The following is a 26,797-nucleotide window of genomic DNA, read 5'->3' as shown; positions in this document are numbered from 1 at the left end:
CGAGCTTTCAGAGCGGTCTGGCCTGTGGCCTTTGTTTTGAAGCCGGTATGCAAGTTGTAGGCCGGAGGGGAAGGGTCTGCCTGAGTCACAGCGGGGAGTGGGCATGGGGACCCAGGAAGCCTGGCGTGGGGGAGGGTCGTCCCATAGGTGGCCCAGGCTCCTCCACACGTGGACAGCTGTCCTCAGTGGCGTGGGGACGTCTGTGAGCTTCATCTCATTACAGGTCTCGGGGGACGTGTGTGAGGTTTCAGGCAGGGTGCCCCCCTTAGGTCCTGTCTTCACCCACTCGTGTTTAGAGAAAGCAGTTGGGCGTGTAAAGAAGCCTCCTGGCTGACTTCAGGGGGTCCACAGGGTGGCTTTGGTGTGGGGACAGCCTTCCAGGAGGGCCTTGGGTGGCCCGGGCCAGTGCGAGAGGCGAGGCCCACCAGGTTCTGAGATGCCCTGCAGCCGGGCCAGAAGCCAGGGTGCTGGTGGGGCTGCAGCAGTTTTGAACTTGTGAGGAGCCCAGCTTTGAGGACCTTTCTGCAAGAACACGATAGTGATGGCAAGACTAAGGACACCAGGAGGGTGGACAGCCACGCGGAGAGCTGCATAGTGTCCCCGGCAATGACATGCCTTTTCAGATGACCCAAATCCACCATCCCTGGACCGGATGGCAGCTTCTGAGTTGGGTCCCATCAACAGTTGGAAAATGTGTGCTCCACCCATGTTATGACTCGCTCTTGGTGCTCTGGGACCAGGTTCGATGTGAGAGTGTTCCTGTTTCTCGTAAGAAGTTGACTTTACTGGAAGACTGCAATTTCAGTGCGTTGCATTTGTTTTTATTTCTGATTAAAAAAGTCAAGCATGTTCGTGAAAGAGGATTTGGGAGACAGGAAAGTATTAAGAGAAAACTTAACAAGGACGAAAAACAATAACTTTAATCCCACGAGTTACTACGTTAACAGGTCAGCCTCTATTTTAACAATAAAACGTGGGATCGTCCCACACGGTCATTTTACGTTTGGCCCTTTCCCACTCACTGTAACGTTCTGTCATGGTCACATCTCCAAAGTGCCTACTGGCTCTTGGACCTGGCCTTTCATGGTTGCCCAGTGCGTCCTCATCTGTTCGTCCCTGGTGTCCTAACCGGGCCCTGGGTTGAGGAGCTGTGACACCTCCTGTGACTTGCTCTTCTGTCACCCAGGTTGGGCTTGTCCTTGTGATTGTCCTGGGAGCCAGCAAGGGAATGTGCATTTAGGGGCAAATTGCCTTCTAGAAAGGAAGAATGAGTCTGACACTACCAGCAATGTGTGAGAGCACCCAGCCGGCATCCTGGCAGGAAGGGTGTTCTTAGGTGTCCAAGGTGATAAATGGAATATTTATAAATGGAATGGAATATTTATAAATGGAATATTTCCTGCCATATCAATAAACAAAGGATGTCACAGTCACCAATGATTGCAGCCCTCCAGCGTGAGCTGGTGAGCCCTGAGAAAACTCAGGGCTGAAAAGAATACCTGCCATCTAGCAGCCATCAGACTGCAGCCACTCCCTGCCATGAGCCCTGAGGAAACTCAGGATGTGAAAATGCAGGCCCCAGATAGCTGAGGTGCATATCAAAGGAATGATTTCAGTGAGCCCAGCATCTTCCTACACATAGAAAAGCGCTAAATTCCTTAACTTGAGATATCTGGTTTTCTTTATTTAACAAAAATTTTTTGACATTCCCAGTTACCTGCTCTTTGTTGCAAAATTCCTATATATCTTAGCTCCTCCCCTCCCCTCCCCTCCCCTCCTCGGAGCAGTTTCTCAGAGCTGTCTGAAACGGTCTCCAGGGCTGCAGTCTTCATTTTGCCCCAAATACAACTTAATTCGGAGCTCTCACATTGTGTATATATATATTTTATGTCGACAAAGGGCTTTGCAGGACTTGGCTGACTGGGAAGGCCCCAGACCCACTCTTCACCCCAGGACGCTCAGACTGCCCTGTCGTACACCCCATCTCCCTGCCCTCAGGGCTGGAGGGCGTGTGGTTTGGCCTCAGACGCCACTGTCTCCTGGCCCTGGGAAGGCGGCCGCAGAAGCTTTGCTCATCTCTGGGGCTCAGGCCACGCCCAGAGCTTTCTATCTCCCCTCAGCGCTGGCGTCCGCTGGGGACTCTCTCCCTGGACTCCGATTCCACCCCTCAAGCCCCCCTGGCTCCCTGCTCTGAACACATGGCTCTGGTGGCCAGGGCGGTGGCCGGCCAGGCCCTGGTCAGCACTTCTGGAAATGTAAATGCAGCCTTGGCCGGCACCCCCGGGGGAGTGTGGGTCTGGGCCCTCCTGTCTAGGTATGGGCTGGCACGCGCCCTGCGGCAGCTTCGGTGACTGAGATGAGTGCATGTGTGACAGTGGAGTCACATACAGTGGCTCCAGCTCCTGGCCCTGGGCTGGCCCCGTGGAAGGGTCTCCGGCAGCCGCTGTGTCTTAGGGACGAAGACCCATCCTCGGGGCCAGGGCCTCCCCGTGGCCTCTGCGTTCCAGGCCCCTGCGGGCTTTAGCAAAGGCTGTGCATCGACGGGCCAAGCCAAGTGCCTTTAGAAGTGAAGGGGGATGTTGCTTCCAGGTCCCAGGACCGTTGGGTGTGACCTCTAGGGAAGTGCAGCTCCCTGACCGCCTAGTACCGATGAGGCCGGCTGCCCTCCCCTTGTCCATCTGCGGCCACCGTGCAGCCGGCCCCCCTGGGGGCGGTCGGGAGTCAAAGCGCCCGCCTCCTAGCCACGCCCTGTGTGCTCAGGGCCTCTGCCTGCCCCCGCCCACCCACCCTCCCGCCGTGTGACCTGGCGTGTCGCAGACCCTCGTTGGGCCTGATTTCCTGGTCTGTCCCCAGTTTTACTGGGTCAGGTGAAAAGGCGAGTCCCCGTGGAACTAGGCAGGAGCTCGGAGGCCTGGCTTCACGGCACAGCCACGGGGGTTTACAACTGCTGAGGTCTGCCGCCCACGCCCGCCCCCATGCCCCCCGCCTCCACGGGAGAAGAAGTCAGCCAGGCCAGTGCCAGGGAAGTCACCAAGGCCGTGGGGGAGAAGGCCCGCTCGAAGGGCGGCAGCAGGAAGTCCCCGTGGGAGGGAGGAGGGGGGCCCTGCTGGGCAGAGGCCCTGCCATCTGGCTGGCCCACCCCGAGCTGCCCCGTGTCTGGCCTGGTCTCGGCAGGGGTTGGGCAGCTTCCAGATTTGTTTTCATTTTCAATTCCCTTTATTGCTCAAACCACCTCAGGGCCACAGAAAACAAATCGTTATCCTCAGCCGACCTCAGATTCCTGGCCTCAATTGTTTGCCGTTTGCTAATTTTAGCTTCTGATCATTTCCACCCTCGTCCTCCCCCCAAAGGGAGACACACACCAAGAATAGCGCCAGGAAGGGGGGCGGCGGTGTCTGTGGCCAGAGTTCCCACAGCCATCTGGCTGGGAGTGGGGGCGGCCCGGGGCCTGCCACGGGGACCCCCAGGCCCTCTCAGCGGGGACCCTACACCCTTGGGGCACGGACGTGAGGAAGAGAAGGAGGACTCTTCTGTTTCTCCTTTTAAACAGAAGCCAGGCTGTTCTGGGAACGCTCCCACTCCCCCATGGCCCTGCCTGGCTCTCGGACCCCTGGAGGCTGCAACTCCCCAGCCTCCAGGGCCAAGGAGACGTGGAGAGTCTGGGGTCCAACATGGCTCTTGGCTCAGCCAGGCCCGCTCCCTGCCCAGTGCCCAGGGCCCCAGCCCGGCCTGCAGGCCACCACCCTGACCTCAAGAGGGCGGGCCCGGAGCCACTGACCAAAGCCCAGCCTGGGGCGTGGCGAGCGGGCCTCAGGGACCGGGGGAGGGGTAAGGTCCAGCGAGCAGTGTGGCCTCCGGGCCAGGCCTGCTGGACAAGAGAGCAGAGCCTGCGAGCAGCACCCCCCAGCCCCGCCGCCTTCCGTTCCCTCAGGGGATGCCGGACACCCCCTAACGTGTCAGAGCGCCCCCATTCGGAAACCAAAGTCTTACGTGTTTCAGGCTAGAGTAGCGCCGAGTAACGTGGAATAAAGCCAGTCGAAGCCCGAAGCACGCCACACACACTCCCCACCGGTGACCACGGAGCTGGGGAGTGGGGAGGGTCCCCCGCCTGCCCCTGCGCCCACCCACCGTCAGAGCCGCGTCGCGGGGAGCAGGTAGCTCCCAGGACAAGGCCACCTGACTCCTGACATGGGTACCTGATGTGCTCCTCTCTCCTTGGAACTGTGGGCGCGGTCTCAATCAGAGCTGCCTGGCCCAGGTTCCGGTCCTGAACGTGGCCTCGTTGCCCGCCCTGGATGATGGCCCACCTCTGTGTTCTCGGGCTCTCTGGGCTCCTTTACCTGGATCCTTCCATCTTCTTACCTTTGCTCTCTTGTCATCCATTTATTTGTCTTTAGCTCATTTTTTATGAGACTTTCTCAGTGTTCTCTTGCAACCCTGAGCTGAGATTTGAGTCTCTGCCGTATCCCCCTGCTGTGTCCTTGCTTTCAGACTCAGTTTCTGGGTCTCCTCTCTTTAAGGAGCATCCTGTTCTTGCTTCACAGACACCATATCTTACCTCTGAGCATGAATGACAGCTCTGGAAGTTTCATCTCCGCCCCTCTGCATCCCCTGGGCTGCTTTTTTCCGCTGGCCTGTTTGGCGCTCTGGCCCGCCCGCCCATGTCAGAGGCTCTTCTCAGATGTCTGATGGTCAGTGGTGACTTGGAGGGCTACCCAGAAGCTGGGAGCTGCCTGGGGGTGTATCTGCCACAGCCCTGGGAGGGAAAGCCCCTTCCCGTCACAGGCGCCACTGCTGCCTCGGGCTGCGTTGTCTAGCCCGCCAGCCAGGGCCCTCGTTTTGTTTTTGTCTAGAGATGTTATCCAGGAAGGACAGCCAGAGCCCCAGCCAGCAGTCTTCTCAGGGCAAACAAGAAGGCAGCTGTGTGGGGAGAGGAGAGGGCTGCCCCAGAGGGTGGTGATCGCATGACTCTGCTGGTCCTGCAACGTTGGAACTCACTCCGGGTGGGGAGGACGTGCCCTGAGCAAGCATGAAAAGCAGAGTGGATACAGCCCCCTCTATCGTGAAAATGCACCTAGTAGTTCATCCAGAACTCATTGGCCAGAATCAGTTTTCAAGGCCCATCATAGCTGCAAGGGAGTCGGGCAGGAAGCATTTTAACCTGGTGCATTGCTGCTGCAAAAGCTAAACTCGTGTTGTCTGGAAAGAGAAGACTCTAAAGTACAAAAAAAACAAAACAAAAAGAAAAAGAAGACCCAGACAGTGGGTGCTGGGCCAGTGGGCACTTAGCTGTTTCTGCCACAGTCACCAGGCAGCTCCTACACGTTTGTCCTTGGAATGGGCAAGTGTTGAGCAGGGAAGTGTCTGGCTGGCAAAGGTGGCCACTGTGTGAGCCAGTGCTAACACTTCCGAGGAACCTCAGAAATCACTTACTTTCACCAGCATTTACTTTTTTACCCAAGTGGCACTGTACTAGCCCTTTGCAGTATCTAAGAAGTATTGACTTATTGCTCAGAAATAAGCCACATGGTCACTGCTGTCGTGATCACAAAATGTGAGTGCAATGGGTTTTCTGTAATTCACTATTTGAACTATAGCTGTCAGCTCTCTTTAGGCTTCTCTTGGCTGGGACAGGTTCCCAGACTTTCCTTGTTTCCCCTGACCTTGACAGTTGTGAGGGATGGTAGCCAGGGATTGTGTAGAATGTCCCTCAATTTACATTTGTCTGGTGTTTGTCTTGGGGTGAGACTGGGTTTATGGCTTTGGGGGGAAGCTACCACAGAGGTGAAGTGCTCTTCTCATCACTTCATATCAGTAGGAGAGTGGTACCCACGTGACTTACTGCTGATATTTATTTTGTTGCTCAAACGTTCCAGCCTTGGGCAGGGATTGGGTCAGGTTAGCTCCTGTGTCCCTTGGACCTGCCCCCCTCATGTTGGCTTCTGTGCACTTCCTCACTTTCTGGCCTCACAAGCTGCTTCAGGCTCGTCTTGTGTGTTTCCCGCTCTAGTCCTAGGATGAGCCATTTCTCCACAGATCCCTGTTTCCTTTTACTGGAAAGTGGTATTTAGAAACCAAGATCTGGGTGCTGTGGTGCTCCTTGCTCCCAGGGGGTTGCTGCTTCTAGCCCTTCCCGGTGGACAGAGCCAGGAAACATGGATGAGTCCTAGCCTTTATACCGTTACTCATTTATCCCTCTGTGTGCACTTGGGTCTACGCATGGGTTCACACCGTCTCATGAGTTCATGACGTCTCAGACTCCAGGGCAACCCCCCAGGAAGGGCTCACTGGCCTCCCCCTGGTTCAGCTATAACCACCCTCTCCAACAGCAAGACACAGGCTCCCACCACCCACCGTGCGTTCACCTGTTTGTTCAGCCTCAGCATACTTGTGAAGCATTTCGGGGATTGTCTACCCTGGATTGTCTCGTGAGAAGCTAGAGCTTTGTTCAAGTGCAGTTCCTCCTGTCGGCTCCTTGTCCCTGCCCAACCCACCACCCCCAGAGGCCATGCCATGTGTTTGTAATAGGGCCAGAGTCTGCTGTCCCAGTCTGCCTTCCATCCTGGGATCCCCAGCCGCCTTTACAGACTAAACATTTGCAAATGTACAAGCGCATTCATGGTGAAGTACAGTCTATGGGTTTTGACAAATGCAGAGAGTCTGGTATCCACCATCCCAGCACCAGGCACAACAGTTTCATCGCCCTAAAAATGCCCCTGTGTGGTCAACCACTTCCCAGTCCTTCAACCCCTAGAACCCCTGGTGCGTGTTCTGTCCTTAGTTTTACCTTTGGCAGAAGGTCATATGCATAGTCATACAAGGTATAGATTTTGGGGTCTAGCTTTTTCGACTTAGCAAGAGGCATTTAAGATGCATCCGTTTGTGTGTGCATGAATCAGTGGTTCCTTTCTTTTTATGGTTGAATTGTGCTCCATTGTGTGGATGCAGCTCGTGTTCATCCAGTCACCTGCAGAGAATGCTGACTTCCAGTGTTGGCCGATTGTGAATAAAAGGGTCTTTCCCGTGGCGAATGCCTAGGAGTGGAATTGCTGCCTTGTCTAGTGAGTCTGTGTTTTAACTTCATGAGAAACTGTCAAACCGTCGTATAAAATGACTGTCCCACATTGCATTGTCACCAGCAGCAAATGAGAGTTCCAGCTACTCCACCAGCGTTTAGCACAGTCAGTTTTTTGGATTTTAGCCGTTCTCACTTGTGTGTAGTGCCATTTCGTGGTTTTACTTGCATTTCCTTGATGGCAAATGATATTGAGCGCTTTTTACATGGTGTTTGCCATCTATACATCTTCTTCAGTTGAGTTTGGATCTTTTGTTCATTGTTACAATCAAATGTTCACTTATTGTTGAGATTTAAGAGTTCTTTATATATTTTGGATACGAGTTCCCTTTGCTTTTGATCAGCCTCATGTGAAGAACATTTTTATCAAGTAAATAAACCTGGATCTTTAATTTTGGATTCCAAACTCATGTCCTTGCCTTTCTGGGGTGTTTGAGAAAATCTCTGATGAGATAGCCTGAAAGCCCTGAAATGTCTGTCCCAGGCTGTCAGCAGCTGCCAGGGCTAGTGTGCAGCAGATCACAGATGTCCAGGCAGGGGATGCTCCCCCCAAGACTGCAGGCAGGGGGGCCGGGGCCTTGACCGAGTTGCTCCTCTCAGCTCGGGGGAAGATGCTCGCAACTTCTCTTTGGAGGCAGTTAGTGATGTGACAATCAAACAGAGAGGAAAGAAGTGGAAACGTCTGCGTCTGTTCTTTGGGTTCAGCTCACGAGTCACTCAGGGCATTCAATCACTTGGAGAAAGTCCCTTGTGGGTAGCAGTCCGGGATCTGGAAGCTTTTGGGGTGGGAGCCGATATGCCTCTCCCTGCATTTCCCTTTAGGGGAAACATGGGGTTGTGAGTCAGTCGTGTGTGTGTGTGTGTGTGTGTGTGTGTGTGTGTGTGTGACACACACAGAGACACAGAGCCAGACTCCAGAGCCCTTTTCTGGAGTGGCTGCTGGCCACCTGCTGGCAGAAACCATTGGTATTTTATTATTGCTGTTTGAAAGGGGACCTTGGGAACGGAAATTTTCCAGTGTGTTTTGTAACCCTTAGCAAGCGCAGGGAAAACACCTTTCTGAAATTCCTGCTATGTGGTCCTCTTGACCTTTGCAGGCATGTGCGCCCGTGCGTGTAAATGAGCGCTGCTCCCTCAGCAGAGGCCAGGGGTGCTGGCTTCCATGGAAGCAGGCCCAGTCAGCTGAGCTGGAGTTTGGTGGGACTGTTATTCTGTAACAGAAGTCTGTAATACCTGTATACGTATATAGATATGTATGGACATGTATGTATACGTCACTGATGTATTGCATTCTTTCTGACTGCAAAAAGCAGTGCAGTAGAAAACTATAGGAATTCAGAAAGGACGTGTGTGAGTCCCGTCTTCCCTAGATCACCCAAGGTAACCGAGCGTCCTTCCTGCAGTTACACCTCTGCAGCACGTGCATCTCCCACGTGCACAGGACAGTGGGGCTCAGCCGCTCAGTGGTCTGTGTTCCTGGTTGGCCCGTGGGAATGGAACTGCGTGTAAGTGGACCCCTGCCTGTGGTTTGCGAGAACATCAGAGAGACAGCCGGCCGGCTCCATGCTCACCCGCCCCACCCAACACGTGAAACCTGGTTCCAGTGACCTTGGGGGCGACTCCAAGGAGCACCATTTCGGGGTCCCGGGGGAAGGGGGCAGCTTTCACTGGCCCTCCCTAGGCATTGGTCCCCTGCGGACCTGTAGAGGAAGGGGTCACTCCAGCCCTGAGGTTTCTGGGGGCACTGCAGGGGTGGGGATTTCAGAATGGCTTCTGCTTTCCTTCCTGGCCCGTGTCCCCAGGGTCAGCTCCCTTGGACACCTGCTCCAGGCTGGGCCGGAGGAGGGCATAGGGACAGGTGGAGGGCCAGGCAGGATGTGAGGAGAAGGGCAGGCCCTAGCCAGGCCTGTGACATGGGAGGGGCCGGCCTTTGTCCCCTGATCTGGAAGGCCCCCGAGAGTGGGCAGCGTGGACCTCTTCAGGTGGGGAGAGGGCTGGGCGGTGGGGCGGTGGGTGGCCCCCCTGCGCCGTGTGTGCAGCCCTGGAAGCACGGAACAGCACCCGGCTTTGCTGCAGGGCAAGGCCTCCAGCCTGCTGCTCCAGCGTCTGCTCTCCGCAAACAAAGTTGGGTGTAAACTGCTCCAAGTGGCCGAGGCTAGCGGGGCATTGGTGGGTCTGGTGACCTGGGCTGCTGAGGGTGGGGCCCGGGAGCTTTCCTGGGCTCTTTCCTGGGTGTCTGGGGTAGGTCTTCTGCATCTTCAACTGTTGTAGCAAAAGTAGGTCAGTGACGGAGGGTTTGTTTTGCATCAGCTCCCTCAAAAACCAAAGGAATTTTAGACTATAGTATAATGGCTTATTCATTTTTATTCTGATTTATTTGCTTTATGAAGTCAACTCTGAAAAGTCCATTGTTTGGCTCTGTTTTGTTTGAGCCTCGTGACTCTTTTCCCTGAGGGAAACAGGGCCTGCTTCTTGGCACCTGGAACAGGCCAGGTGTAGGTGCCGGGCCTGGAGGCGGGGTGCCGGGCTCTGGTTTTGAGGGTGCTGCCTCTGGGCGCCCAGTCCTTGCAGACAGGCCAGCCTCTCAGGAGAGAGCCGCCCGGCGCTTCACACACGTTGGGTGCAGGCAGGGACACCCCTGCCCAGGTTGGGGGGCTGCTGGCTCCTCCCTGGGGAGCCGAGGGGGGGGCCTTGTGGCGTGAGTGAGGAGGGTGGTCTCGGCGGGGCAGGTGCTGGCCTCTGGGCCCCGTCTGGGTGATGGGCCAGTGGCCTCCAGGGTTCCTCTCCTGCTCTGCTCTCACCTGGGATGTTGTGGCCGAGGTCAGCATGGGCAGCTGGCCACAGCCGAGCCCGGTCCACGGTGGGGAAGAGGAAAGCTGGACGCGGGCCAGCCACGCCTTGTGTGAGCTGGGGGAGGTCACTCTGTCTTTTGACCCCAGTCCCCGTCTCTGAGATGGTCCGTCCTGACCCCTGCCTGCGTCTTGGGGTGGGTGGGGTCCCAAGTAGTGCACCTCGAGAGTACACGCCTGTGCGCCGTGGGGTCCCTGCCAGCCAGGCCCACCCGGGAGGCACAGCGGGGAGGAACTGAGGGCTGGGGGAGGGGCCCAGGAAGAGGAAGTGGGGCCAGAGTGGTTACACAGGCTGTGTGGAGAAGCGGGTGAGAGCAGGGCGCTTCTGTGCCTTTGGTGAATGGCACAGGAAGGGGGTCGCGTGGCCCACTGGACCAGGCCCTCTCCCAGGGGCCCCGGCTGACCTTGAAGAGTTGGCTTCTTTGGGGCGGGGGTGGCCAGGTTGGCCGGGGGCTTGGCCTGCGGTCTGGCTCCGGAGTGAGTCTCCTCGGACCTCTCCGTGCAGCCACCGGTGACTGTGCCACCCCCGACGTCCCAGTCCCGCAAGACCCCAGAGGCTTTTCCGCGCTGTGCCCGCTCCCCCCGCCCCGCGCACGCCCTGCCCTCATCCTGGCTTTTTTTGGTCCGAGAGGAAACCCTTTCCCAGAAGCCTGAATAGGACCCCCAGTTCCTACCTCTTCACCGAGCCCTGGCAGAGGACATCGATTCTCCTGCCTGGAACTTGGGGTCTGCGTCCTGACAGTGGGGTGAATTCGCCTGGGTTCCAAGGGGAGGAAGGGTGGCAGCCGGCGCCTGCCCCGTCCACCTGGGCTGGTTCCAAAGGGTCAGTCAGTCGTGGGAGGGTGGACAGAGCGACTTTTATGACAGGAGCCTGGGGGACCTCCAGCGCATGATTACAGCCCTGGGTCTGCTGCTGTTAGAATGCGTCGCCGCGGTCTTTTAAGTCAGGCCCCGTCTGTCAAACCCTTTATCAGGGAATGCCTTCCAACCCCATTTACAGTGGGACCAGGGGCTCTGGAGCCCTGGAGTCCTGCCCTAGGAACTCCTTCTAGAAAAGCAGATTGGACTTAATTGCTGTTCCTGAGTTTCTCATGCTCTCAGGCCCACCCCCCTGCCAGGTTCTAAGGGGAGCCCTTGGACTGGTATCTGTGGCGGTGAGATTTGGGATGTGCTGTGGAAACAGCCTGGCCAGGAATGCAAGCGTTGTTCATTTAACACCCGCTTTTCAATTTGTGTTATTTGTGGCTACCTTTTCCTAGTTTGCTACAGATTTCTGTTTTTAATTTTTCGAATAGGTAAATACAGTGTGTGTTTCAAAATCCGGGGGGTTAAGTCGTCTCCCAAGGAAAGTTCTCCAAGTCCTCCTTGTCCTCTGTGCGCTCAGCTCTCTGCCCCCACCATCCTCGGCTCCAGGTTCTCAGATGCCCGCCCAGAGCACCTCTGCAGACACAGGCAGACGCGCATGGGTGTGCACGCAGTACTCAGCCTCCTGACCGCGCGTTCTGCTCGGGACCTCGCTTTTCTCACTCAGCGCTGTCCCTCAGAGACCTTTCCGTCTCAGTTCAGAACGTGTTCCACTCCTTCACAGGATTCTGTCTTACGGGTGTCTGTTAAATTTATGTAACGGGCCCTGGAAAGGCATGAACTGTTTTGAGGCTTTTGCTGCACCGCGTAGTCAGGCACACATCCCATCTTGTAGGTGTGCAGGTGTGTCTGTAGGATAGCTCCCCCAAGTTGTGAGTTCAGAGGATACACACGTCTGTCATTTGGATAGTTATTGCCAAGTTGGCCTCCGTAGAGATCGTGGCAGTTTGTACTTCCATCAGCGAAGTGTGGGAGTACCTGTTCCCACCATCTCAGCACCCTGATAGGTGAAAAGTCAGGTGTCTCTGGGGGTTCATTTATATTTGTCTCCTGATGGGTAATGTTGAGCATCTTTTCAGATGTTCAGGAGTCATTGTACCTCCTGTTTATGAACTGTCAGCCACAGCCCTTGCCTATTTTTCTATTATTATGTTTTCCTTTTAATTTCTGTGAACTCTTCCTGTATTGGAGATTAGCCCTTTGTAACAAGAGCTGCAGATTTATTTTTCTCAGTTTATTTTTTGCCTTTCCTTGTGACTTTGGCCGTGGAGACGTATTTTATACTTTGTTGTCAAATTTATCAATCTTTTCACTTATGGGTTTTAGACTTTGATTCATAGAAAGAACTTCTATCTTAGCATTTTAAAGGAATGTTCTCAGGTTTTCCCCTAGAACATCTGTGGTTTCACTTTTCCCATTTAAATCTTTGACCCATTCAGAACTTAGCCTGGTTTAAGGTGTGAAGCATGGACCGGTTGTTACCTAGTCGTCCTAAGACATTTTTGGACACTGCCCCTCTGCCTTGCCTTAGGTGTCACTGCTTTCTGCTACACAGTTCCTATGATCTTAGAATCTGGTCCAGGCATTTCCGCTGTGCTCCACTGCCGGTCAGCAGCTTGTGCAACGGCATGTTGTATCTGGTGGTCCAGTCCCCCCCACCTCATTCTTCTTCTTCAGCATTTTTCTGGCTGTTTGTATTTGTTTATTTTTCTGAATGAATTTTAGGATCAAGTTACCCTATTCCAAAACAAAGCAAGGCAAAGCAACAACCAAAAACGTCTACTATTAAGAATACACCTGCATCCATTGTACAAACGTGGAGACACACACATCTGCAAAAGGCGGATTTTCTCGTTTAACCCGTGCCCCCAGGCTGTGTGTAGCAGTCTCCAGCCAGGTGCCGCCTCCCTTCATGTCCTGCCAGCCCTGGCATGTGCGAGAGTACACAGGAGCGTGTGATGAGCCACACGCGTGCATCACAGCAGCGGTGGAGGAGAGCACCCAGGGCAGGGGCAAGGCCAGGGCCAGGCTGTTTCAGCACAGATGGGTACTGGCTGGTATCTGGCCGGGGACGCTCCCAGGAGCCCCACCAGCGAGAACAGCATATCTGCTCTGAGCACCTGTGTGTTCTCCCACTTAACCCTCACAGTTACCGTGCAGTGCGGCCATGACAAAGGAGTAGGCGCGCAGGAGTCTGGGAAGGGCAGGCGCTGCCCCCTGCAGGGGCTGCTTCCATGCAGAAATCGCCTCTTCTGCTGCCTGCTGAGTCCTGGGGTGAGGGGGACCCCACTGAGTGGCAGCTCTCTTTCCTGGGCCTCACCTCCCTCACCTGTACAATGGTGGGTAAGAGCTTGCAGCCTGGACTTCCCAGGAGACGGGGCATCTGTGTGTCAGCTCCATGTGGGTCTGTAAACCACCAGCAGAGTAGCCAAATGGCCTCCTAAAGAAAATAGGAAAGTCAGCCTACCCCTCAGAGGACAGGCCTTTCTGCTGACCCCAAGGCTGCCAGCTTGGCTTTCCTTAGATCTAGGCTGGCGGTTGATCGGCCCCAGTGGTTGGCCATCTGCCGAGATGCCTCAGAGTGGGAGGGAGAGCGGGCCTCCCAGGAGTGAAGAACGTGGCCGTTTTGAGGTTGGGAGCTGGAAGCAGCCCTGTGCTGGCGACCACAGATTGGAGCTATCTATTGATGAATGACAGGCCTCTTGCTAGCAGCGAGTAGCTGGGGCCTGGGAGCCCGGGAGCAGCTGTTTCTCTGTGGAGGCCTCTCCCCGTGCCACCCTCTGACTCTCTGGACCAGCCCTGCCTCTCACCATCACCCCCCCAGACACACACCTGCACGGATGCCTTGTGCTCACTGAGTTCTGCTCTTGCAGGCCTGGGTACCCCTGCATCATCTGCTTTTCTGTCCCGGGGCCCCTGGTCAGAGATGCCTCTCCTCCCTTCTCCCTTCCACGGAGGGAAGCTCAGCCAGGCTTACCCGAGCCCGGGCCAGTAGAGCCCGGCACTCACTGCCCAGAAGGGGCCCTGTTCTGCAGATGCTGCTGTGGTCCTGGCTCAGGGCACACACACACCCCAACTCCCCGCCCCTGACTGCCCACCAGAGGCTCACACACAGCAAAGAGCCACGATGGTCTTTTTTGTAGGTGCTGTTGGGGCCAGCACCTCCCTTCACCCTGTGGAGGCTGGCAGTTTGGCCGAGGCTGGATGGGGCAAGGGAGGTCACGGGGAACACGCCCTTGCCGGAGGGCGAGCAGGAGGCGGTCTGAGCTGGAGCATGCGCACTAGTGAGCCCAGCTGCACCTGCGGGGGGCGGGCCTGGGGCGGGGCCAAGGGGGAGGGGCTCCGCGAGGAGCCTCTTGTGGCTTCTCGGAGAGAACATACTGTTCCCGCCCAGGCCTGCGGCTTGGGCAAGAGTGTGGGACGCCCTGTTCCCTGATAAGATGAGGCAACTGCTCTCAGCCGCCTCGCAGGGTGCCAGGGAACATTTATGTAACCCCCGCCCTGCGTGCCCCCGGCCCGCCCCCACGACCCGCTACCTGCGTGCTCCCGCCCCCAACTATCCACCTCCCGCCACTGTCTACCCCCAGGCCGGGCCCCCCAGCTCCTCCCCACACTGCGCCCCCAACGGCCAGCACCAGCAGGTCCTCGGCCTGCCCCCACCGTTACCCACACCCCTCAGTCCTGGCTCCCTAGGGCCTAGCACCCGCTGGCGGGTTCCCACCCTCCAGCCCCTGGGTCCCCAGGGCCGCCCACAGTGACCCTGGCCCTCCCTCCTTCCTGTGCATCCAGCCCCCTTCCTCCTTCCCTCACTAGGCCCTCTCGCCATCCTGTCCCACTGCCCCCTCCGCCCACACACCTGCCGCCCTCCTGGCTTCTGAAGGGGGGGGGGCGGGCAGAGCGAGCTGAAGTGCGCCCACCCCAGGCTTGGGCTCCAGGGAGGCTGCAGGAGGCCTGGGCTTCCTTCAGGGGTCTGGGGTCTGGGTCCGGTCTCCCTTCCAGAGGACCAGGGTCCCTTGTGCGCTGGGCCTAGCGCCCTCCGGTGGCAGCCCCGCGGTACCGCTGCTGTCTGCCGGTCACATCCCAGGAGGAGGCAGGTGCGGAACTGGAGCCTGGCCAGGAGGAGGCTCGGCTTTGGTGCACGGGTGCACGCCCCGCCGGTCCCGGACCTGCTGGCCCCTGCCCCGCTCTGGGTGCAACCACCCCTCCCCTAGCTCAGCTCAGCCACGTGCCACCTGGGGTCAGTCCCTGAGCGGCAGTGGCGGTTTTCAAAGTGAGGCCCAGAGACACCTGCAGGTACTCCAGACCCTTTCAGGGGGCGATAAGGTCAGAACTATTTTCATAACAATAGCATTATTTGTCCTTTATTTTCTCAAAAGAATACAGTGGAATGTTCCAGAGGCTGCGTGATGTGTGATGACATCATCCCTCTGACCGCTACTGGAATGTGTGCTTGAGTTTAAATGGTTTTGTTTTAATTTCTGTGATAAATGTCAATGGACATAACCCAGGTGAACAAAATCTCCCCGGGTTCCTTACTAAAAGGGTGAGCAGTGCTGCTGTGGAGGTCTCTTGGTCTCTGTCCCCCTGTACCGGCTGCCTTTGCCCCATCCGTTCACAGTTCTCCCGCTGCTCCTGGTCAGCCTCCCGGGTGCCGCTTGAATGTCACCACCCAGAGGCCAGCCAAGCGAGACCCGGTGCTGCTCCTCGCCAGCCTGATCATAACTTCTGAATGGTTTATCCGTCTGTCTGTGGACCAGCTTATTGGCCACCTGGAACGGGCTGACAGAAGAATAGAGAACGGGCCAGGGAGAGCCCTGTCTGTCGACATCACACCCACGTTCCCAGGGCTGGGCATTGCTTTTGTGCTCCATAAAAGTGTCGTGCTGCTGATGCCCCAGTAGGCCAAGGGCTGCGTGCCGGCCGAGTAGCGATGCTGGGCTTTCCCCGCCTTCTGCCACCAGGCTGCCTGGCACCAACATCCCATCCTGTTGGATGCTGCCTTTCGCTGCTGCCCTGGGGTCATGCATCCCATCTCTCATTATATACATCTAACATGCCTCCCGGGGTTGCAGCAGAAGGACCCTGAAAAGGACAGGCCTCCCAGTGAGGACACAGGGTTTATCAGGAAGCAAGGCTGAGTGTGGCTTTGGGTTGGTTCTGTGCCCAGCACCCCCAACCCCTGCCCCTCCCGGCAGGCCCAAATCTGAGGAGACCTAGTTGACAAGAATAATAGATAAGAGCAAAAATAACGTCTCGGGAGTAAGCACTGGGCCTGTACCAGGCACAGTGCCAAGGGCTGGTTGTGTGCAACCCTGTAGAATCCCCACGTGGACCCCACTGTGAGGATGGGGCACTGTGTTCACTTCCTGTGGCTTTTGTAACCAATTAACCACAAACTGGGTGGCTTAGAACAACAGAAGTATGCTCTCTCACTGTTCTGGAGCGCAGAAGTGTGAAGTCAAAGTGTTGGCAGTGTTAGTTCCCTCTCCCAGTGTCTGGTGGCTGCCCCAGACTCCGAGTCCCCTGGCTTATGGGTACATCACTCCCTGGAGTCCTTTCCCCTTTTCTTCTAACGTTTGTGATCTCATCTCATGATCCCTACCTTAATTGTATCTGCAAAGACCTTTTTCCCAAATAAGGTCATGTTGACAGGTTCCAGGGGTCAGGACTTGGACATATCTTTGGTGGGGCCACTATTTACGCCCCCTGCAGGCAGTGAGGCCTATGTCTGAGGCCACGCATCAGTACACCGTGGAGAGAGGAGCTGAGCCTCATCTGTTGGACCTGGTGCGCCAAAGTCTTGAGTGCAGCGCCGGTCACGTGAAAGGACACCACTGTATTTCGTGCTGGCCCTTTCCAAGCACTTAAATGATAACTGTGCACTGTGAATCTCCTAGGGTGGGATTAGTGTGCGGCACCTCTGAAACTTTGTATTGATTCTTTCCCCCCCCAGAACCGATTAACAGTTTTAAAATTCTAACTTTTCTTTAAATATGGTTTGGTGTTGGGCTAGATATTTAAAGAATTATTTTTCAGCATTCCTTTTTATTGTTATTAAAAACATAAATGCATATGATTTGTTTAAACGACACATAACACAAAAGAGTTTGCAGCAGCAAAAAAATCCTCTTCCCAATCCAGCCTTATTCTCTAGAGATCAATACTGCTCTGATTTTAGCTGTCTTGGTGGTTACTGCCATAAATAAAACTGTATGATTTTATTACTGTTTCTCATTTTATCAACTTTAGATGCCATCCGTTATCTCCCTACCCTGAAATTTAAGGAATTACCTCATTCCTACCTCTCCCCCACCTCCTCCTGAATTGATGGTTAGATGATTGTTTTTAATTCTTTTGTTGATTATTCTTATAGCTTTTAACCTCATTTAGAGATTTCCTTTGACTGCACATGTGTGTATTCCTACCTTTCCCTTAAACCCACATTCTGTCCTGGGGCCACGAATCAGTGGTATGGGCTTTGTCTATAAGTTGGATTCTAAACACTGACAAATAGTGCTAGGGTTCACATGATCACGACTGTGTGAAGATTGCTTCCGTATGCCAGGGCCTGTGTTGGGAACTGCATTCCCTTCTGCCACGTCATGGAGTTGTTGTGAAGGATAAATAATACACAAAAAGCCCCTAAAACAGTGTTTGGCTCGGAGCTCTTCCTTCATTGCTCATAATCATGTGGCATTTTAGTTTGCTTCTAATTTAGACAATTTTCTTACATGTCTTCTATTTTTCCTGGAGTTACTAATTGCCTCTCTTTTTTCTCTTTAACCAAAGAATAGTATGTGCCTTGCCCGTGTCCTGAAATGTATTCAGCCTCTTGATCATACTCTATGGCACATGGAACTCCCTTTCTTCTTGTAACCCTCCCTCTGTGATTCCTGGCCCACAGCTCCAGTGGCCCACCAAGTCTCCCTCACTCTTGTCCTGGGATGACCCTTCATTGTTCACTTACCTCCCTGGCCTCTCAGTTTTTTCTTATTTTTGCTAGAGTGTGCAAGGTAAACTTGGGAGGCTGTGTTTCTCTGTCATCTAGCAGCTAGTGTAACTTACTAGAAGTCTGGTGTGTGTCCCAGCCTTGTTCCCTCCCGGGCCTCCTGCTTCTCCCCTTTCTCTCCAGTAAGTTTTGGGATCTCCTCTTCCTACCTAGTGTTCTGACACTGCAGATATTCTCACAGCATGAGCCTTTACTCACTCCCCCGGCCCACCTCTGTGCTAATAACACTTTCCGTGTTAGTTTCCTGTCTCCTTTTTTTACTCTGACAGATACTGTTCTATTGTTTCTTTGGTAATTTCCTCTTCTCCATTTTTTTTGTTCTTTTCCTCAGCGTCTTCTGTTAGTTAGATGTTGTACCCACAGGATTGATTCCCTGTGACGCTGAACTTCTAGCTCTTACTGTTAGTAACAGATGGGAAGTGATGGTTTGCTCTCTTGCTTGATTGTGAAACCACCCCACCCCACCCTGCCCGCCCCCCACCCCATAACAGAAAATCAATAAGGAGAGCAAACAGCCACACACAGCTCTCAGCTTCAGCATTGCTAGGAGACAGAGAACACTGCGGCATTCACATATTTTCTAGAGCTGTTTTTTTGTTCTCTTTTTCTGGGATATTTCCTTGAGTATGTTTCCAGCTTTTCTATGGAATTTTTGTTTGGGCAGCAATACTCCCAACTTCTAAACACTATTTTTTGTTCTCTGAACTTCCTTTTTATCCTGTTTGCTTTATGCATAAAATTTTATCTGAAATTTCTTTGAGAATGCTGATTAGAATTTTTAGCTTAATATTCTCTTCTGTTTCCCGGCTTTACTCTTTTTTCCTCTGGAGTCAGTGGTTTTGTTGCTCTTGGCCTTTCCCTTTCATGCCACTGGTTTTCCTTGGATATCTGGCCATCTTTGGGTGTCTGTTTATATTTAAGGTTGATGGGCTCATTTGGAGTGGGCGGTGTAGATTTCCTCTGCTGAGCACTGGTGGACCAGCTTCAAGGGCTGGCTCTCAGTTTCAGGGCCAGAGTCCGGGAGGGAGGGGGAGAAACGGGGCAGGAAAGTGTACTGTGTGGCCACCCCCAGTGCCAGAGAGCTGCATTCTGGGGTGCTAGAACCCCCTGCTGGTTCTCCCTGTGCAGTTGATGTCTTTTGTGTGTGTGCGTGGTTCAGAGTTTGCCTGGGTAAAGGCTGGCCTGCCCCTTGCCCTGAGCAGGGGATGGGAGCGAGGGGCGAGGTCCTGACTGTAGCCAGCCTTCCTTACCGTATCCCTCTTCTAGGTGTCACCCCGCAGTCTCCTCCTCTGCTGCCTGTTGGCCATGTTGGAACATCTCTGAGAGGAGGAGCAGCAGACTCTAGTTGGAGCCTGTTGTGGTAAACAGACATACCGGTCATAGACTCTCAGGCCCTGGAAATAGTCCATCCTGACCCATTCATGTTACAGATGAGGAGACTGTGGACCGTCTGAATGGTGGCTGGGCGCTGGCGTCAGCAAATTGTCTGCAGGGCTTGGGGGCTCTGGAGTAGGGCTCCTGCTGGGGCCAGGGTGGTGTGGCCAAACTTGCAGGCCTGCGAGCTCTCCCTGACCCCACCACCCTCTCCTCCTAGCTCCCCTTCTTAGAGCCCAGGGACCGGCCTGTGCTCCCCGCCACCGCCTAGGGACAGCTGACCCTGCAGAGGTGCTGTGTGGCACGCCGTGCCGGGCACTTGAGGGGGCCGCAGCACCTGGCATGCTGCCATTTCCTCCCGGGAGATGTCTGCTTACATCCACCCTGCGGACAGGAGGGCGCTGGCGCCCACACCTGTACCCTGAAGGATTTGTCGCCGAGGCTGGTGGAGACGGGGCACCGAGGGAGGTGCGCAGGGAGGGAGGGGCAGGCTTGGGGCGTGGGCTGTAACTGACCCTCCCTCTGCCGTGTCGCCCACAGGGGAGCGCCCCTTCGCCTGCAGCTGGCAGGACTGCAACAAGAAGTTCGCGCGCTCTGACGAGCTGGCGCGGCACTACCGCACGCACACGGGCGAGAAGAAGTTCAGCTGCCCCATCTGCGACAAGCGCTTCATGCGCAGCGACCACCTGACCAAGCACGCGCGCCGCCACGCCAACTTCCACCCAGGGATGCTGCAGCGGCGCGGCGGGGGCTCGCGGACCGGCTCGCTCAGCGACTACAGCCGCTCGGACGCCAGCAGCCCCACCATCAGCCCGGCCAGCTCGCCCTGAGCGCCTGCGGCGGGGCGGGGCGGGGTGGGGCGGGGCCCGCGGCAAGCCACGCCCCATCCTTACCACGCCCACCCTAGGCCCCACCCAGCCCCGCGGCCCCTCCTCCTTACCACAGCCATGAGCAGATGCTCTCACTTCCTCCCGTGATTCCGTGTCGTTTCCTTTTGTAATCAGAAGAGAGAACTTTATGAAGTCAATGACAACAAAAAAACGATTTTCTTCACCTCAGGTGTCAAATTTGTAAAAAAACAACGAAAAAATTCCAAAAAACACCATCCACGATTGCACAAGAGACATACCCACGAAGGTGATTCAGCGGTGTTGAACCCCCCCTTTCTCAGGGATGGACATGTTCCACGAGGTCAGTGAGGACACCCCCTTCCTGCCGCCTTACTCTGTACATAGATTTGCACTCTGGAATTTCCTTTTAGGTTTGGGCACACATTGGGGGCAAAGCAGTGCAGGTGGAGCTCAGCGCAGGCGGCGGATAGGCCGGTTGGTTAGTTTGGAGCCGTGGTCACCGACCTTGTGCTTCCAGGGCAGACCCCTAAGCCGGGCCCGCGGCTCCCTCTTCCTGCCCCCTTCCCAGCTTCAGCCTCGCCCCAGCTGGCAGTGGGCTCAGAATGCAGACGGCTCAGAGGGACGCCTTAAGCCGTGATGGGTAAGGGGAGCACTCCCCAGGGAGACTGTAGGGGTCCTCGCCTCCGGGACCCTGCCCAGGTTCCCCTCGGAGCGCTGGAAGCAGAGATGCAAACCCGTGTTGGGCAGCCGGCCGCACCATCTGATGTCCACATGGCCAGGGCCCCCGCCCGCTGCTGTGTCCCCGCAGAAGGCCCCAGGACCTTCCACTATTACACCACGTTCTCTGACTGGCCTCCTACAAGGGTGTCCGAAGGTGTCATTGGTGCGTCCAGTTCCCACGTTCTCCCCGACCGGCCCTGCTCTTGGGATGCCTTTGTTTGACACGATGGGTAAAGCGGGGCCACCCGGCCAGACGCTCTGTGTATGTGGCTTGCTGTGGCCATGCTCGGCACTTCACAGAGACTGTTCCGTAGCAAGAGACCGGAACATTGTGACTTGGAACTTTGTGGGGTGGCGAGGCGGATGTCATGGGAAATGCAGTCGGAGAACGTGCATTCTCTTTCCTCCCTGGGGAGCACTGGACGGAAGTTGTGGGAAACGCTTTTTTCAGACCCACCGTGTCCCCAGCTCAGAATTAGCGAACCCTCAGCTTCTCCATGAGCCCTGTGTCCCCTGGACTCCTCCCTTCCCCTCCTCTTTTTCCCCTCCTACCTGGGAGGCCCTGGCCCACCCCCGGCCTGTGGGGCACTAGGGTGCAGGGCCCCCACCGCCAGCCTTCCCGTGCTGACGGGGGCGGGCAGAGAGCCGGGGACGTCTCTCCCGGAGCTCTGATCTGGGCAGGTGGGTCAGGCCGGGCTCCAGCGCGCTCCTCAGCGGAGAGCTGAAGCCACCACCTGCCCAGTCACCTCCCTTCCCTTCCTCCAGGGAGTCGGGGCCTGTAAATACAAGTCCCCAGGACAGTGTGTGTGAGTGTGTGTGTGTGTGTTGGGGCAGGGGGTGTGGGTTTGGGAAAGACTTGGGGTATCTTGCAGAGACCTCTGTTCATTGCAATGAGGAGGAATGATCCTTGGGACCTCAGAGGGCCGTACAGGGGCTTCCCTGAGCCCAGAGTGCCTTGGTTGTGGTCATCCTGCTTCCACCCCCAGCCAGTCACGGCGAGGGATGCAGCACAGAGGAACCCCGGAGACCCAGGCCCAGCTGGTGCTCGTAGCCCCTGGGCGGCTCCAGAGCAGATGGGCACCCTCTGTCCCTAGCAGCCAGGGGCAGGCTGTCTGCAGCGCTCCGGGTGCCCATTTCTAACTCTGCTCTGTGTCAGCTGGGATCAGCCAGTGGTGTGGTGGTGGCTTCTGAGTAGCATGGTAGCTCCCGAGCTGGGTGGGAGCATTGCTCTTGCTATGGGTGGGAACCAGGCGGGAATGGCGGGTGAGGGGGGTGGCCCCACCCTGGCTCTCTTTGGGCTGTGTGACAGCCCTGCTCGCGTTTGGTCCAGGAGAGAGAACGGGACGTGCTGGCCACCTGGACGGAGCTGCGCCCTGAGCACCTGGGGTGAGAGCTCTTCACGCCCGGTTCCAAAGTGAGGCCCGGAAGGGCCCTCGGAGGTCCCTCCCAAAGTTGTTTCTGGGTGGGGCAGAGAAAGCCACACTCCGAATACACTTCATGTCTCAGGAACTCACATTCCAGGTTCAGGAATTTTATTCCAAAGTCCTTTGGTGTGCTCGCCACGCACGGGTCCCTGAAGGCAGGGAGAAGGAGCCGCGTGCCCCGAGGGGCCAGGCTTCTTGTGACCTGCCTGCAGCATCGCGGAGGAAGAAGGGTTTCCGACCCCCCTGCTCTCTGCGTATAGGAAGGGGGCAAAAGGACTCTAAACCCAGTCATCTTGGAATAAAAGAAGAGTGGTTTGTTTTAGAGGCGGGGTGGGGGGTTGGGGGAGGGAGAGCGGGCGTTTGCTGTTTCCAAAGAGAGCACTTAATTTAATGTTTCCTCTAAGTGACCCAGGGCTGTTCCGTCTGATAGATGGAAGGGTGACATTGCCTTAAAACAGAAATATGCAGGCGTTGGCTATTTTCGGCAGGTGAGTGTGTCTTCGTTCCCAAAGTAGTTCTCTAGTTCTCGTCTAATGGCGGGGTGCGGTCCTTCTGAAGTGGGCCTGGTGGGGAGGTGGGCCACTGCTCTTCTGCTTCAGGGCACCTGGAGGGAACTCCCGCCCGCAGCCCCAAGCACTCGGCCTGGGGTTCCAGCCAGCAGGCAACCTGACTCATCTGGGGCTAAAATTCATCTCACTTGAAGGGTGGGAGAAATCCATGAATCTCAGGCTAAGTTCGAATGGGCTCTTGCTAGCATCTCATCATCACAACGCGTGGAGCGCATGTGGAAGAGAAGAGGGTGGCAGGCCCCGAAAGGCCGCACTCACTCAGGACCCCCCCCCCCCCCCCCGCCAGAAAGCAGTTACACGGTGGGTGACCCTGCTGAACAGCCTGCATTTTTTTCTAAGATGTAGAATGTCTTCCCGGCCTGGGTCTGTTTCAGGGTCTTTCATTTTTCTGGTTTATGGCCATGCTTGCTGGCTTCAGTGTGACTGAGGAACCCTCAGGACTCCTAGAAACAGTAGTGAAAACTCAAACCTTTCTTGTGTGGCCAACTCCAGTGCTTGCAAGGCCAAGGGGGCAGAGATCTCAAAACAAAGGTTGCCTGAGTGAAGGGAGAGTTCCCCTCCAAAAAGGCCTACAAGTGATCCTGGACTCAACCAGGGGGCTGGTGTTCAGCCCATGTTCCAAACAAGGAAGCCCTCTTTGCGTCAGCCATATTAGGGTTATCAGCTCCCCATACACCTACCCTATTCTACAGCCATCGGGAAAAACGCAGCCCCTTCCACAAAGGACCCTGGGGTCCTCTCCTGTTGGGTGCTATGTAGGAATGGCCAGTGATGCCCTTGATGGGAATGTGGTCCTGGAGGTGCCCTACCTACATCCTGCTGCACCCCACCCACGGCTCTCGGGGTGCACGATGACCCCCCTTTATTCTGAGGCCACGCATCCGGGCAGGTGCAGGATTCGCCAGGGTGCAGCCTCCAGGTGCAAACTTCAGCAGCACTGGGGTCCCCAGACCTCCCCATGCCCTGGGTCACAGCTCAGACCAGGGAAGGTGATTTGGAGGTGGGGACAGACAGCTGGGCCACGGGTGGCCCCCAGCCCTCTTTTGGGGACACGCAGACAGGGCTGGTGGCTTTCTGGGTTCCAAGTGAAGTGCGGCAGAAGCGGGGTCTCCAAGTCTCCTCCCCCCCAGCCCAGTGTCTCCAGAAGACTGGCCGCTTTTCTTGCCAGAAGCAGGTGCTAAGGTGGCTGCCAGCATCAAAGCACGCCCCAGGGACTCGCCCCTAGAGCTCAGCAAGCAAGAGGGCCACCAAACAGGGAAGCGTGATCTGAGCAATAGCGTTCCCTCATTTCTCAATTCCCGGTTTCGGCTGTGTTTACAAGGCTACCTGATGTTTTTGACTTCTGACAGCTTTCACTTTTTTTTTAAACCCTTTTTCCAAAGTCATTTAAAGACTGAGTGCTGGAAGGTTTGAAGGACCTGATATATCTGTCACGTTGCAGCCAGTAAGAAATGCTTTGCAGGTCACCCACATCTTTCTGTCCAAAGATTCCACGTGCGATTCTGGTGACCGTATTTTCCAAAGCTAAAATCAAGGGTGTGGGCTGACACTTTTTGAATTCAGGATCACCCTGGGAAAAGCCAGGTCCTGTAACTGATTTTCCCGATTTCTGAGGCTGAGTTTCAAAGGTTTGTCCCAGACACATCCCAGAGAATTTTGTACCAGAATTCAGATGCACAATTCAGCTTACTACTGATTAATGCCTGAGCACCGTTTAGGGAGAGGCCCTTCCCCCACCTGCTACTCTGTCTCTCATCAGTTAGAAGAGTTGGATTTGGTGGGAGGTGTGAGCCCGGGGCCACACTTGGTTTCTACTGACCCCCATCGAGGTATTGGACTTGCAGTGTTCCCCTGACCCCACCCAGCCTCTCCCCTTCTCATGCAGCTTTAAAACCTTACTCCTTTTATTTAAAGATGAACAGGATGGGAGAAAGTGGCTTCCCCTGCCCCGCGCATCATGCATTCCCTGTGGGGGATACAGGATGCGTGGGGGGCAGCAGGGCCGCATAAGCAGCTTTCTCTCAGGGCTCGGGATGTCTTCCTAGTGACATGGCGACAGGCTGCTGCACGTGCTCGTTTGGAAACCAAGCTGAATGCCTGCCCGGCAACCACAGGTCTGGGTGAAGGCCGTCTCCCACGCAACCCAGGGACGCCTGTCCCAGGCCAGACTCCTCCCCCCGCAGCCTGCCTCCCATGGAGCAGGGGGCCACTAACCAGTGTGGCTCAGACACCCGGGGGGAGGCGTCCATTCCTGGGTCAGGGTGCCTGTCTGGGTGTGTGGGTGGGAGGCTTTGCTCCCTCGCCTCACCTTGGAGAGTCCCTTGTGCCAAGTGCCGAGGACCCTGAGGGCTGGAGGCTTCGCTCTCCCGAGCAGCTGTGGGTTGTTGGGCGCGGGCCGCTGTGGCTCCCACGGGGCCGGGAATTGCTGTGTGCGTGGGCTGGGTGCACGCCGGGTCTCTGCCGCCCCCGGACTCTGCACAAAGGGCCCCTCCTCCTCCCAAAGCCATTGATGGAGCTTCTCTGGAATTGTTTGCCAAAATCCCAAGGTAGAATCCAAGGGTCCAAGACCATTTCCATCGAGCACGTGTTTTCCTTTTCCATAGGAACTTTTGTTGTTTTTTTTTAACCAGCACCACACCATGCTTCCGAAGGCCATGTTTCGTCTTTCCTGGATCACTACAGTGAAGTATTACAGTTGTACAGTTCCCAATCTGGCCTTGGCTTGCTCGGATAAAACTTTGTATGTATTTTGTAAGGCATAGATTCTATATTGTAATGATGTCCTATGCAAAAAGAAAAAAATTAACTAAATTGTAAATTTTATTGTTTTAACGTGTATGCATGTTTAGTGACGTTTACATTTTGAAATAAAATTTATGATTCATTATTTTATTTGCCAGAGCTGGTCCTTTGATGGGCATGCCTTGGAGAGGCTCTGGGAGGGGAGGGAACTGAAATGACCCAGCTCAAGCAGTTGGACGTAGTTGGCTGCGGGGCGGGCACCAGCCTGGAACTGGCAGGCCTTAACACGGGGAGAGGGAGAAGGCTTTGCAGGGGGTGAGTGCTCTTCTGGCCATCTACTCCCCCCGGGCCCTCGGCTCATCACATTCCCCCTCCCACCCCACAGAAAGCTCAGCCTCAATCCCCAGGAGCGCTGAAAAGAAAGGCAGGTTCCTGTGCAGGGCATAGCGCTTGTCCAGAAAATGCCCTATATGCAGCTCACCTAGGTCCCCCAGGTCAGCCTTAGAGACTGACCCCGAACTGCTCTGCCACGGGGGCCAGCCTGGCACTGTGGAGACAGGGCCAGGGGTCCCCGGGATCTGGGGGGAGGGACAGCATCTGTTGATGCCAGAGCCCACTTAAATCTCCCGTGGTCATGAAGTGCCCCAGCCGCTCTCCGAAGCAGGGCCTTTCCAAGACGGGCAGGGCAGGGAGAGGGCCTGGACCACGGCTGTGCTTCCGCCCCACGGTCGCAGCCCTACCAGGCACAGACCCAGGACTGTGATTCTTATCACCTCTTCTTCATACATAGGCTACATGAAAACCATGAAGAAACGTAAAATAGCAACAACGGAAGGCCTTGCAGTGGACGAAACATGCTTTTTCCTAAAGCTCCATCCACACCGGCAGGCGTTTCCTGATGAGAGCTTGTTTTCTTCGTTACAGACAAGGAGGAGGGGTGGGAAGGGAATGGCCCCCGGCACACACTGAACTGTCAGGGAAACAAGCACCCGTTTTCAAACAAAAGTCTTTCTGGTGCCGAGACGTGTGGAGCCAGCCCGGTCTTGGTGGGAGCGTGTTCCCAGGACGGCCATGATTGCACCTTCTTGGAGACGGTTCCTGGTTGCTCAGAACTCCCCGGACAGCAGCACGCGAGACGGAGCCGCTTCCATAAATAATTGTGTGCTGAGAGCCCAAAAGCTTCAAAAACATTGATGGGAAAGAGCAGCCATCAGTCCTGATGTCACAGCAAAGGTTTGAAAGAGGTCGAGGGCTCTGCTGGGGTTCCTTTCCAAAAGATGGGGGTGGTGCTTGGCGTTCAGGAAGCCTCCATTTCAGGAA

General features: G+C 55.7%; 1 protein-coding gene and 1 long non-coding RNA gene across 4 annotated transcripts in view; one reads left to right on the top strand and one right to left on the bottom strand.

Moving 5' to 3' along the window:
- KLF13 (KLF transcription factor 13) overlaps positions 1–25,622 on the top strand; it is a 46,294-nt gene extending 20,672 nt beyond the window's left edge. The window contains exons 2-3 of one of the 3 annotated variants that reach the window (XR_014243356.1): positions 19,712–20,362; positions 25,366–25,622. Coding sequence is in view for 1 of the 3 variants with exons in the window: in XM_082387707.1 (XP_082243833.1) it covers positions 19,712–20,001 (290 nt within the window). In the remaining 2 variants the exon portion in view is untranslated. Of the gene's footprint in view, positions 1–19,711 lie in introns of all 3 variants that reach the window. The other 2 variants (XR_014243357.1, XM_082387707.1) reach the window with 2 other exon arrangements.
- Positions 11,535–15,110, bottom strand: LOC309626685. The gene is made up of 3 exons (XR_014243358.1): positions 13,621–15,110; positions 13,118–13,228; positions 11,535–11,554 (listed from the first exon to the last, which is right to left on the bottom strand). It is a non-coding gene; the product is annotated as an uncharacterized lncRNA (long non-coding RNA).
- Positions 25,623–26,797: the final 1,175 nt, after the last annotated feature.

Source organism: Balaenoptera borealis (assembly GCF_965194805.1).
Source record: "Balaenoptera borealis genome assembly, chromosome: 3".
Lineage (NCBI taxonomy): Eukaryota > Metazoa > Chordata > Mammalia > Artiodactyla > Balaenopteridae > Balaenoptera > Balaenoptera borealis.
This window is presented reverse-complemented; position numbering and strand designations above follow the sequence as displayed.